Source organism: Hypanus sabinus, chromosome 9, assembly GCF_030144855.1.
Source record: "Hypanus sabinus isolate sHypSab1 chromosome 9, sHypSab1.hap1, whole genome shotgun sequence".
Lineage (NCBI taxonomy): Eukaryota > Metazoa > Chordata > Chondrichthyes > Myliobatiformes > Dasyatidae > Hypanus > Hypanus sabinus.
Window position 1 is genome coordinate 75,375,487 of NC_082714.1, and position 13,547 is coordinate 75,389,033.

Below are 13,547 nucleotides of genomic sequence, written 5' to 3' on the forward strand. Positions count from 1 at the left end.
GTGGACATGAGTTCAATAGGGCAAGAGCAGCCCAAAAAAAATGGGCCTTCCCAGATAGATTTGTGGACCTTGGGGATAAGCACTTTCAGGGTAAGGGAACAATGAAGTTGTATGTAAACTGCTACCTGGCACAGCAACGTAGCAGTGAGTACAAACTTCAGTGATCATTGATTGGAGTTCAATTCCCAGCACTGTCTCTAAGGAGTTTGTATGTTCTTCCTGTGACCACAGGGGTTATGTCCAGATGCTCTGGATTCCCCCCACATTCTACAGACATACAGTTAGGCTTAGAGACAGTGAAATCTGGACAGGCTATGCTTGTGGCTTGCATCCAGCACTTTTCTCAGACTGTGGTGGCCACTGACACAAATGACACAATTCAGTTTATGTTTCAATATACAAATGACAAAGCCAATGTTTAATCTCCTTTTAATCTTCAATGCTGTTTTACAGAATGCCTGCTAATTGTGTATTCACCTGCAAATGCAACTCAGTTTTGATAACTGAAATTAAAACTACTTTGCTCTCCAAACTCCACTAGCGGAAGACATCCAGTCAGTTCACAGATTTAAAAGCAAAAGGGTCTCACAGTGGAATCTCAGCTGAGCAGTACAAGTCCAGATTTACTGCTAATTGCTGGAGCATGAGTGGTTGAGTCACACTGGGAAGAATTCCTAACAGTGCAGGAGGTACACAGCTGATGTATGATTTAGGTTAATATTCTGTATCGTGGCCGCAGCAATCTCAGTCAAATCCAAGTCATGGCATGTCTGCAAATCTGTGCTACTTTTCTTTGAATTTCTATCCATTACATTTCCCAGGGAGTTCAGTATTTGGCTTTCAGCAGCGCCTTGAAATTCAACACAATTTTTTACTCAATTTCTGGCCACTGCTTATCCATCACCACCAGCTCTCTCCTGGACACACTTACACTTGCACTAATATACATAGAATCATTTTGACTATTTTGAGCTGAATCTTCTTGATTAGTGGGTGCAAGAATGTAAACAAGATCTCTAGGTATTTAACATCAGTAAATTAACATGGATCGTGGTCTCAACCTGTGGAGTGCAAGAGACAGAAGTAGGAAAATTGCCTCAGCAACAGCTTAGGGTCTCCACTCTGAACCAGCCATTGCTGGCAGATTTACCATTCCTCGTAACATACTTGCCTGGAGCTGCCTGCCTCATACTCTCCTTATCGAATGGGGCAGTACTGGTGAAACACACTAATTCAGGACCCATCTCTTCACAGACTCACTCCATTAAACCATGTTTAGTGAGGGACCCCAAATAGTCAATTATTTCCATATTATTGCACTAGTTGTATACCTCACTGTTGATATGAAACCTTCAGTCCTGTGGACTGTGAAACACTCGGAATAGACAGAAAGAATTATGAGTGAGGTTGTCTGAGGTGAAACAGGGACCAGACAGCACTGGTTTTTCATTTGTTAGTGGAGACCAGACTAAGAGGAAAAGCAGAATGCCTTTTTCTTTGCTGGGTGACAGCTCAAATCCACATTCAATGGAAGCGTGCTCTGCTTTATCCTTCTGAATGAGCTTCTGTCTCAATCTCTCACTCTCTGTTGGTGAGTGCAGGCATCCAGACACAATCACTGAGCAACAATATGGGGATTCTTAAGGCCTGGTTAATTATCAAAATCACTACAATTCTGAGTTTGAACACTGAAGCTGAGACATTGGCTATCACTGTGTCCTGGGTTGCTTACACATGCCTATTCTCCACACCACTCCTGTGAGCACCAGATCTACAGCTGGCTGGTCTGTCCATTGACTGTGACATGAAGGTATAATACAACCATGCTGTATGGAGTGGTTACAAGCATCTAAATCACATTTTCCCCAAGCACAAAACTTTTGCATATTGTAAGGAAGATGGGTTCCAAATGGTCTCAACAATAATAACAAATATATCAATAGATACAAACACTTTGAAATGCATGTTAATCATTGATAAGATAGCTAGTAAAATCACTGAACAAAAGAGAAGTGATACACAAAAATACTGAAATGTTGATCAGAGACATGGTGGAGCATAGCGTGATGTAGTGGTGGTGGAGTGGATTTACATGTGGGGAGAGGGGGGAGAGGGAGGCTCTGATTTGCAGATGAGAAAAGCATCAAAATCTGTTTGTTGTTCACGGCGCATTTTCTCCTTGTACATTTCCCTGTAACAGCTCATAGCATCATGCAGCAAACGCACAACCCTTAGACTACGCTCCCGGCTTGGATCGTTGGCACTGAGGATATCCACAACCTGGTCGATGTATGATAAGGTAACAGACAGGTGGCTTGTCGTTAGTTGACGTGGACTGGCTGGAGGTTCTGCAACGTTGATCTCTTCTGACGCTCGCTCTTGCTCCAATAACATAAGGTCTTCATCTGACAAATCCTCTTCTTGTGAATCCAGCAACTGAATTACATCTTCCTTGATGATACCCTCAAACCCAGCCTGGTTTGCCAGTGCTACAATGTCTCCAGTAACTTTCTCTGCAGGTTCTGCTGCTGGGTCCCCAGTGAAGTTATTGATACACCCTGGCCATATGTTTTGCCAAACACCATTCATTGTAGATACTTTTACTTCATCCCACGATTCAGCAATGTTGTCGATGGCATTCATAATGTTGAAGCGTTTCCAAAACTCTCGGACTGTTGTTTTTCCTTCACCATCAGTCGCATCAACCACTTGCTTCAACGTTCTTCGCAAATAATACCTCTTGAAATTTGTAATTACACCTTGATGCATTGGTTGAATTAAGGTTGATGTTTCCTTCGGCAAGTACTCAACCCTGACGCTATTGGAAAGGTCATTTAAGTTAAGAGGGTGGCTTGGTGCATTATCTAGAATGAGCAGAGCTTTGTTTGAAATGTTATGTTTGGCACAGTACCTTTCCACATCTGGACAGAAGTAGTTGGTGAACCAGTCATGAACAATAGTTGTGGTCATCCAAGCTTTCCTGTTTGAATGCCATATCACAGGCAAGTGAGGTTTTGCATAACCATCGAGGGCTCTGGGATTCTCAGAGCTATACACTAAAAGGGGCTTTAACTTAAAATCACCGGCAGCATTGCCTCCCAGCAGTAGTGTCAGACGGTCTTTAGAAGCTTTAAAACCTGGTGCAGAATCCTCTTCTTTAGAAATAAATGTCCTGTCAGGCATGCGTTTCCAATAAAGACCAGTTTCGGCCACATTAAACACTTGTTCTGGCAGGTATCCTTCCTCATCTATGATCTTGTTCAAGGCACTAGGAGAATTTATCAGGGCTTCCTCATCAGCCCCAGCAGAGTCACTGATTACTTTGATGTAATGCAGGTTAAATCGCTTGCAGAACCTGTCAAACCAACCTTTACTTGCCACAAAACGCTTCTCTCCTGCACCACTACCTTTTTCTTTCAACAAATCATCATATAAGCTCCTGGCCTTAGCTCGAATAATCATTGGATTTAATGGCACGTTACATTGTGTCTGCTCTTCTATCCACACATTCAGCAGTCTTTCCATTGTCAGCATCACTTCACTACGATGAAGATAAAGCGTTCGAGCACTTAATGGTGCTGCAACTTGGGCAATTGCCTTAATTTTATCTCTGTTCTCTTTTATTGTTCCCACTGTTGACTTAGCAAGCACCAGCGTTTTAGCAATTGCACTAAGCTTCTCTCCAGCATCAAACCTTCGTAAAATATCGAGTTTCATGTCCAGTGAAATTCCTTTGCGAGGTCGTTTTGGTTTGCCTCTGAGACTTGAATTCGCCGTCCTCTTTTTGGACATAATGTTGGTAAGCAAGTGGAGAGTTACTGGGAAGAAACTTCTGTATGTGAGAATCAGATTGAACCTGTCACTGTACCTGAATTCAAATATAGGTCACCTTATTGTCTGTATATGCTTCAGGAAATCCGAGTGGCATTTCTGAAAGGAAAAGAACAAGGTTTGCATTGGTGTACAGTTATGACAGAGGCAGTACATACTGAGACAGACAAATGTTGCAATGTTGCAATACACGTTTCTATGCAGGTGTTAAGAAGAGCGGTTCGAAGGCGAATGAAGGTTGACTTTCATTAATTGGCGGATTTAGTTCAAGAGTCATGAAATGATGTTTCTGCTCTATAAAACACTGGTTATACCACACAGAATATTGTGATTAATTTTGGTCACCTCTTTATAGGAAGGATGTGAAAACTGTAGAGGGGCTGCAGAGGATACCTGCCTGGATTAGGAAGCATGTCTTATCAGGATAGTTTGAGTGAGCTGGGACTTTTCCCCTTGGAGCGAATGAGGTTGAGAGAGATTTGATAGAGGTGTATAAGAAATGAAGAGGTAAAGGTTGAGTGGATAGCTTGAGGCCTTTTCCCATTGCAGATATGGTGGGGCATAATTTTAAGGTGATTAGATTGAAACTATATGAGTAAGTCACAGGTAAGTTTTGTACACAGAGAGTGGTGGGTGTTGATGAAGACAGATACATTAGGATATTTAAGAATCTTAGTTAGACACAGAGATGATTAAAGAAAGGAGGCCTATGTACAAGGGATGAGTTAGATTGATAAAGTTGGCACAACATTGTTGGCTGAAAGGCCTGTACTGTGCTGCATTGTTCTACATATAGGCAAAGGCAGGAACACTGGCAGACAGAGGCCAAGAGCACTAGAGCACTAACAGAAACATGCAGGAACACTGGCAGAAGCCAAGAACACTGTCATACAGAGGCAGGAATACCAGCAGAGGTCAAGAACACCCTACAGACAGAGGCCAATAACTGACAAACAGATGCTGAAACATTGACAGAGGCAGGAACACTGACAGACAGATGCAGAAAGACTGAAGATGGAGGCCAAGAACACAGCCAGGGGCAGGAACACTGAGAGAGACCAAGAACACTGATGGATAGATACAGGAACACTGACAGACTGAGATCAAAAGCACTAACAGACATTGACCAAGGCATGAAAACTCACAGGCAGAGGCCAGCAACACTGACACTGGCATTCACAGGGAGGAACAGGAAAAGAATACCAACAGTCAGAGGGAAGAACACCAACAGGTGGGGGCCATGAACACTGGCAGACAGAGGCCAAGAATGCTCATCTCCCTTTGAGACAGATCTTCTGAGAGAAAGAGAGAGATTGATACATAGGTGAAAGCAAAGTTGTGGCACTCACAGAAAGAGAACAGGACATTAGATAGTATCAGCCATTGTAACAGGTACACTGAATGATGGATTCAGTCTCATTCAATGATAAAAGCAGTTACACAGAGATGAGTGGACACAGATCATATGCGTTCCAGGCCCAACTCAATCAAGAGTTTGGACGAGGTTACTCATAATCTGGTACATACATAGACAAAGAATGGGACATGTACACTAACAGAGAGACGCATGCATACTCAAAGACAGAGGCATCAACATTAATAAACAGAGGCAGACAGAAAGAAATGAAAACATAACCATGCACAGTCATAGTGAGTGCAAACCAAACATAAATTCAAATAGAGTGGTACACTGTCAGACACTGGCTTACTGAAAGTCACAGTCTGAGATACCCCTGGGCATGGAAAACAGAGTCTTTCAAATAAGGAAGATATAACAAGATGGAATACAATTCCTTTTTTCAGTCTCAGTTCAAAGATTGAATCAATTAAAATGAATATACCACCCAGATTATTATATCATTTTCAGACCCTACCAATAGAGATGAACCAAAATCAACTCAATGAATGGAACAAGACATATATAGCAAGGTAAAAGGCCTAGAGTTCATCACAAAACTTTGCAATTAGCCAAGGAAAGAGGGGATGGGGCCTACCTTCTCTTAGAGATTATTATTTTGCAGCACAGTTGAGAGCTGTGATATGCTGGTGCAACCTGTCATATGACGCTCAATGGGAAAAAAATTGAAGAAAGAATACTTTCCATCCCCATACAGGAAATTTTGGCTGATAACAACCTACAAAGTTATATAAATATTATTGATAACCCATGGGTGAAATGGACTCCTAAAATATGGAAAACTATGATAAAAGAATGTAAACTAGAGGGAGATATTGTAATTCTTAAATGGTGTGCATATGTCTCGGATTTTACACCAAATAAACTGGATGCAAGATATTTTATTACACCCTCTCAGAAATCCCATTATGATAGCAACCTCCCTGTTTGCTGAAGAAATTGTGGAAGTCAAAATGCAAACCATTATCATATTTTCTATGAATACCCTGTTATCAAAGACTATTGGAGTAGGATACGTAATGCCCTACAAGGCACCTTTAAATGTGAAATACCCTTAGAAAGTAAGACAATATATTTTGTGTATATACCTCAAGAATGGTTGAAAAGAGATAAATATTTAATGAAAACACTGTTGGTGGCTGGTAAAAAGACTCTTAACAGGAAATGGCTATCACAGGAGAGTCCAACTTTAAATGCATGGAGGGAAATTACAATGGACATTTACAAAATGGAGAAGATAACAGTGCTCTCACAAATCAATGAATAAGTTGTAAAAAAAAATCACTCCCTACTTGTACAGTTTTCTCCTTTTTCTTGTTCTTTCTTTCCTCTCCTTTCTATTAGTGTATACCTCAGATAAATATTAAGTGGAGATTTGTGGCAAATATGACTATATGATATATATGTATAGTATCTGAAATACATCTTATAGACATGTTTGATGATGAACTTCAATAAAAAAAATAAATTACAAAAAAAAAGAAAGTAAGTCTCAGTCTAGGAACAGAAATGTCTCAGACAGCAGCCGGGACATTTAAGAGAGAGTGTGAGCATGCTCACGGACAGCCGCAGGACCATATACAAATCACACCAACACACAGAGTGTGATACATGCTGAAAGATTTCAGTAGGAACAGTGGATGGACATGCACTCAAACAGAAAAGCAGGATCATATTTAGAGACTGGAACAAATTCATACACGAGGGAGGGAGAGGAAGAGGGTGAGAGGGGGGAAGAGAAAGAGGGTGGAAGAGAGCGGGGGGGGGGGGGGGGTGGCGGGAGACAGGGGGAGAGAGGGAGGGGAAGAGTGGGAGGGGGAAGAGGGAGGGGAAGGGGAGGTGGAGGGGGAAGAGGGAGGGGAAGAGGGAGGGGGAGGGGAAGAGGGAGGGGAAGAGGGGTAGGGGAGGGGGAAGGAGGGGGAGGGGAGGGGGTGGGGAGGTGGAAGAGGGAGGGGGAAGAAAGGGAGAGAGGGGGAGAGAGAGCGAGCGAGAGAGAGATAGATACTCTCGCGGAAAGTGCGGACATATTCGAATACAGAGGCAGGTAAACAAAACAAGAACCAGGCACGCTCAGAGACAGAAATGGAGGTCAGAAACACACGAATACCGGGGCCTTCGGGGCGCTCCACGGCTGGAAACCGACGGCAAAGATTCACATTGAAGATTACGTAAATCTACTACGTTCAAACTGATGCGAAGATGTAGAAAAATACATTTACAATGAAACGCGTCTCAGCAAATTCAAACAAACAAAGATAGCAACAAGAGTCAGCAGTTTGTTCATTCCCAGCCGGAGAAAGGAACTCTCACGGACTGAGGTAGGCCCAAGGAAGACAGGGCCTTCTAGCACACACAGATAGAGCCGGTCACACGCACAGATAGAGACTGTCTCACGCACATTCATACGCAGACAGACCAGCAGAGGCAGTTAAACTGATACTCACTGTAGAGCAGCATAGGAAATGTGTGTTGAAGGTCCACTCATTTTACAATCGGTATCTTCGCAAGCAGTTCTGAACATGCACTGATGAGCGATGCACACTGGGAAATGTAGTCCAGGAAGAGCCGGAGCGGACAGACAGATGCTGAAAGACAAACAGGAATGGCTCAGTTTTCACCGGCTCACACATCTCATACTTAAGCAAGGTAGGATTTTTTGCTAGTATCCGAGAGAGAAGCAATAGAGAGAGAGAGACAGAGGGACGGAGTGATTTATACAGACGGAGGGAGGGAGGGAGGGAGGGAGGGAGAGAGAGATGTGTGAACAATATGAAACTCTCGATCAACAAATATGAAACTCTCGATCAACAATGCAGGAACATCAGTGGATTGGTCACGCCAGTATCACAGATCACAGATTTTGACAGTGTAAGAAGCACACAGCTGAAGTGTGAGGCCGAGATTGTATAGTGCTTAGTACTGTACTCTGCGTTATGGCGCAGTAATGATGTCTCGACCCTGACTCACGAAAGGCTTTTGGCACTGTCTTCAAATTCATCGCCCTGGTTTTGCTCATTTTCCGACCAGGCTCTTCTGCATCACTGCCAGTCTGTTACCCTACAAACCTCGGATTCCAGAACCAGCCTGGATACTTTCACTCACCTCATCTCTGGACTAGAGATTCGCCTTCAAGGACTGTAAAACTCAAGTTCCCAGTATTATTCATTTACCTAGGTATTTACTTATTACAATAATTACTTTTTGGTATTTGCTCAGTTTGTCTTCTTTTGCACATTTGTTGTCAGTCTGTGTGTAATTTTTCATAGATTCCATTGTTTTTCTGCTGTGAATGTCTGCAAAAAATGAGCTTCCAGTAATAAAACGTCAGTGAGCGCCTGATGTATCCTACCCAGCCAACTCACCAATTCTCGGGAACCAGTAAACGTCCAGTTATAGTCGTGTTTCTGAAGTCCTTGACTGACTTTGAGACGTGGTTTGGTACAGGGCCCCAAATGTTTATACATCCCAAACCTCCACATATCTCCTGATAAAGCTGGACTCAGTGCTGGCCAATATGTCCTCAGAACAGCTTGTGCTGTTTGCTGGGTAGTAAATGTAGGAAATTCCCCCTTCCCCCTCTCCCACACATCGTCAGTCTCAACCTTCATCCTCACACCGCCACTTCAAAAGAAAACGCAGATATAGTTACTGATTCTGATTTGAATCTATGGGGGGGGGGGAGGGAGGAGGGTGGGTGTGTGTGTGTGTGTGTGTGTGTGTGTGCGCGCGTGTGTGTGTGTATGTGTGCGTGTGTGTGTGTGTGTGTGTGCGTGTGTGTGTGCGTGTATGTGTGTGTGTGTATGTGTGCGTGTGTGTGTGTGTTTGTGTGTGCGTGTATGTGTGTGTGTGTATGTGTGCGTGTGTGTGTGTGTTTGTGTGTGTGTGTATGTGTGTGCGTGTGTGTGTATGTGTGTGCGTGTGTGTGTGCGTGTATGTGTGTGCGTGTGTTTGTGTGTGTATGTGTGCGTGTATGTGTGTGCGTGTGTGTGTGTGCGTGTATGTGTGTGTGTGTGTGTGTGTGTGTGTGTGGGGGGGGGGGGTGGCGAGCGGGCTACAACATTTATTCTGGTTTGCTGCTTGTGAGAAATGGACCAACATAGTGGGAGATATCCGAGAGACAAGAATTTTTCAGTGAGTCAGGGAGATTAACAAAAACGAAAGAAAGGGAGAAAGAAGGAGAGAGTGAGAGGAGTTGGGGAGGAATGCAATGATGGACGGAAGAAGAAAACATATCTGAGAGCTAACGATATCGATAGCGAGAGAAGAGGGAGATGGAAGTGATTTCTGGTTGCAAACAAAGACAGGTAAATGCATTAACAAATATGGCGATTGCACTCTGGGAAAATGCAGTCCATGGAGGAGTTGGGGAGGACAACCTGAGGCTGAGAAACAGAAACAGGAATGGCTCAGTTTTCACCAGCTCACATATCTTTAAGCAACACACACCCAATAAAGAAATCTTTACCTGCATCCGAAATATGACGAGTCAGTGAAAGACAGAGAGAGGGAGATGCAGAAATAAGAGAGTGCGCGCACATGCGCACTACTTCGAAAATGATGAATCTCACTTAACGAACAATGCAGCCCGAATGTTAGAACATCAGTAGCTGCACCAGACGAAGCGTGTGGCTATGATCGTGTAGTGTTTAGTACTCATCGTTGTTTCTCCTTGGTTCGAAACCGAGTTCCGGCAGGCCATCGTCTATAATACTTGGTTTGCACCTTCAAATCCTGCGCCTACTTTTTGCTCCAATTCCGGAAACCGCCTCTCTGTCTCCCAAAGCTCTCCCCGGGACACGCACAATGTCCGTGAGCGCGAAAGTTCAGTCGCTGACTTTTGAGCTGAAACTTCTTGATAGATCAGCGGTCGCGAGAATAAAAACGGACTGTCTGGGTACTTTCCATTCACAAATTCAAAGTTCAAAGTTCTGAGAACATAAGCAGTAGAGTCATTGAAAGTGAGTCAATTAGTTGTGTTAAGTGATCAGTTTTATGGTAAGTGGAGTTATCCACGGCCGTTCAGGAGCCTGATGATTCAAGAATATTAACTGTTCCTGTGTCTGGTGGTAGGGGACCTGAAACTCTTGAACGTGTTTTCCGGTGGCAGCAGCGAGAACAGATCATAGCCGAGATGGCGAGGGTCTTTGACAGTCTTGTGACAACGCCGCTTGTAGATGTTGTCAGTGTTAGGATGGTGGGAGGGCATCTCTTGTGCTGAATTTGGCTGCATCTGTCTCTTGGTATAGCCCTTTCTTGGGTATTGATGTTACCATAGCTGGCTATGAAGCAACCACTCCACTGTGAACGTCAGGCAGGATGTGCAAAATCAAACGGGGCCTAATCGGGAGACCAACTGAGTAAAGGAAAGAAAAAACCCACCTACATTCTCTTTTGCAGGATTGTTTTCTTTTGTAAGTTATTTGTTATTGAAGTTCATCATCAAACAAACATTTCCATTAGATGCACACGAGTGAATCTGCAGATGCTGGAAATAAATAAAAAGACAAAATGCTGGAAAACTCAGCAGGCCAGACAGCATCTAAGTGAAGTAACATTGGATGGTGGAGAGGGGATAAAAAGTGGGGGGAGGGATGAAGGAAAGAGCTGGGAAGTGATAGGCTGGAGGGAAATAGGCAAGGGTGAAGGTGGTGAATTATGGGAAATAAAAGAGAAAGAAAGTTAGGGCTGGGGGGAGGTTATAGTGAGGGGGGAAGAGAGAGAAAGAGAACCAGACTAAAATAAAAAATAGGGATGGGGTAAGGGGGGCAGGGGTATCAACGGAGGTCTGTGAGTTGGATGTTCATGCCGGCAGGTAGGAGGCTACCTAGGCGGGAGATAAGGTATTGCTCCATTGACCTGCATGTGGCCTCATCTTGACGGTAGAGGAGGCCATGGACAGACATGTCGGAGTGGGAGTGGTCTGTGGAATTGAAGTGTGTGGCCACAGGGAGATGCCGCCACTGCTGGAGGACTGAGCGCCGGTGTTTGGCAAAACGGTCTCCCAGTCTGCGGCGGGTCTCCCCAATGTATAACTGGCCACATCGGGAGCACCGGATACAGTATATCACCCCAGCTGACTCACAGGTGAAGTGGTGCCTCACCTGAAAGGACTGTCTGGGGCCTGGGATGGTGGTGAGGGAAGAAGTGTGGGGGCAGGTGTAGCACTTCTTCTGTTTGCAGGGATGAGTGCCCGGAGGGAGATCGGTGGGGAGGGATGGGGGGGATGACTGGACAAGGGAGTCGCGTAGGGAGCGATCCCTGCGGAAAGCCGAGAGTGGGGGGAGGGGAAGATGTGGCTGGTGGTGGGATCACGTAGGAGGTGGCGGAAGTTACGGAGGATTATACGTTGGATCTGTAGGCTGGTAGGGTGATAGGTGCATATACGGAGAGTAAACTGTGGACACTTCGGGCCAAGGGAAATCAGGAAATCATTTATAAGAACGAATTTAGTGTAAAGGTGTTTAATCCCTATAAACATCCGAACTTATATCTGTAAACGCTCCAGACCGGTTTCTTCTTTTTTTAATTTATTTTTTATTGAAGTTCATCATCAAACAAACATTTCCATAAGTTGTATTTCAGACATAGTACATATATATCATATAATCATATATATCACAAATCTCCACAAAGTATTTATCTGAGGTATACACTTATAGAAAAGAGTGAAAAGAAAAAACAAGCAAAAGGAAAAAAACTATGTACAAGTAGGGAGTGATCTTTATTTTTACAACATATTCATTGATTTGTGAGAATAAAATCAGGCCTATGAGGCATTATGTAGTTATACCATTTTTCCCAGTATGAATCAAATTGTTCCAGCTTATGATTAACAGATGCTGTTATCTTCTCCATTTAGTAAATGTCCATTTAATTTCCATCCATGCATTTAAAGTTGGGCTCTCCTGTGATAACCATTTCCTAGTAAGAGTCTTTTTACCAGCCACCAACAGTATATTCATTAAATATCTATCTCTTTTCAACCATTCTTGAGGTATATATCCAAAATATATGGTCTTACTCTCTAAGGGTATTTCACATTTAAAGATGTCTTGTAGAGCATTGTGTATATCACTCCAATAGTCTTTGATAACGGGACTTTCCCAGAAAATATGATAATGGTTTGCATTTTGACTTCCACAATTTCTCCAGCAAACAGGGAGGTTACTATCATAATGGGATTTCTGAGAGGGTGTAATAAAATATCTTATCAAGTTTTTCCATCCGAACTCCCTCCATTTCTGTGAACTGGTACACTTCCATTGATACCTCCATATTATTATTCATTCTTCCTCAGATACAATTATCCCTCCTTCCTTCTCCCATTTTGTTTAAATGTATGAAGTCGAATGTGTTTTAAGATTTGACAAACCCTCATACACGCTTGAAATAATTGTACTACCGTTATCTGAATTATATGCTTTTCTAAATAGCTCTATCAAGCATGTACTTGCCTTGGTTACATTTAACCGTACTATTAACATATTGTCGCATCTGTAAATACCGATAAAAATCTTGTTTTTCTAGTAAATGTTTCTCTCCTTCATTATATTACAAAGAACTGTTATTCCTTTAGCTGTCCAGTCCTTAAATCTAGCATCCAGTTTATTCGGTGTAAAATCTGAGTCATATGCACACCATTTAAGAATTGCAGTATCTCCCTCTAGTTTATATTATTTTATAATAGTTTTCCATATTTTAAGAGTCCATTTTACCCATGGATTATCAATAGTATTTATGTAGTTTTGTAGGTTATTATCAGCCAAAATTGCCTGTATGGGGATGGGAAGTATCCCCTCCTCAATGTTTTTCCATTGAGCTTCAGATGATCGGTTGCACCAACTTATCACAGCTCTCAACTGTGCTGCAAAATAATAATCTCTAAGAGCAGGTAGGCCCCATCCCTCCTTTTCCTTGGATAATTGCAAAGTTTTGAGACAAACTCTTGGCAATTTACCTTGCCAAATATATCTTGATGACATTTTGTTCCATTCATTGAATTGAATTTGATTAATCGCAATTGGTAGGATCTGAAAGAGATATAACAGTCTGGGCAGTATAGTCATTTTAATAGATTCAATCCTTGAACTGAGACTGAAAACTGGAATTAGGTTCCATCTTGTTATCTCTTCCTTAATTTTTATATACATGCTGATAATTGCATTCTGATCATTTTGCCAGTTCTTTTGGCATAATGATGCCCAAATATTTGAAAAACACTGTTTGCCATGCCTAGGGATATCTACTTTCAATTTCTCTTGGTAGGCTATAGTTATATGAAAGTAAGTAGGTTTTATCT

At 42.8% G+C, this 13,547-nt stretch overlaps 1 protein-coding gene across 1 annotated transcript; it reads right to left on the reverse strand.

Annotated features, from left to right (window-relative positions):
- Positions 1 to 412: 412 nt before the first annotated feature.
- Positions 413 to 8,621, reverse strand: LOC132399487 (tigger transposable element-derived protein 1-like). The gene is made up of 3 exons (XM_059979912.1): positions 8,611 to 8,621; positions 7,693 to 7,833; positions 413 to 3,930 (listed from the first exon to the last, which is right to left on the reverse strand). The coding sequence occupies exon 3, from the start codon at positions 3,790 to 3,792 to the stop codon at positions 2,089 to 2,091; it is 1,704 nt and encodes a 567-aa protein (XP_059835895.1). The 5' UTR covers positions 3,793 to 3,930; positions 7,693 to 7,833; positions 8,611 to 8,621; the 3' UTR covers positions 413 to 2,088.
- Positions 8,622 to 13,547: the final 4,926 nt, after the last annotated feature.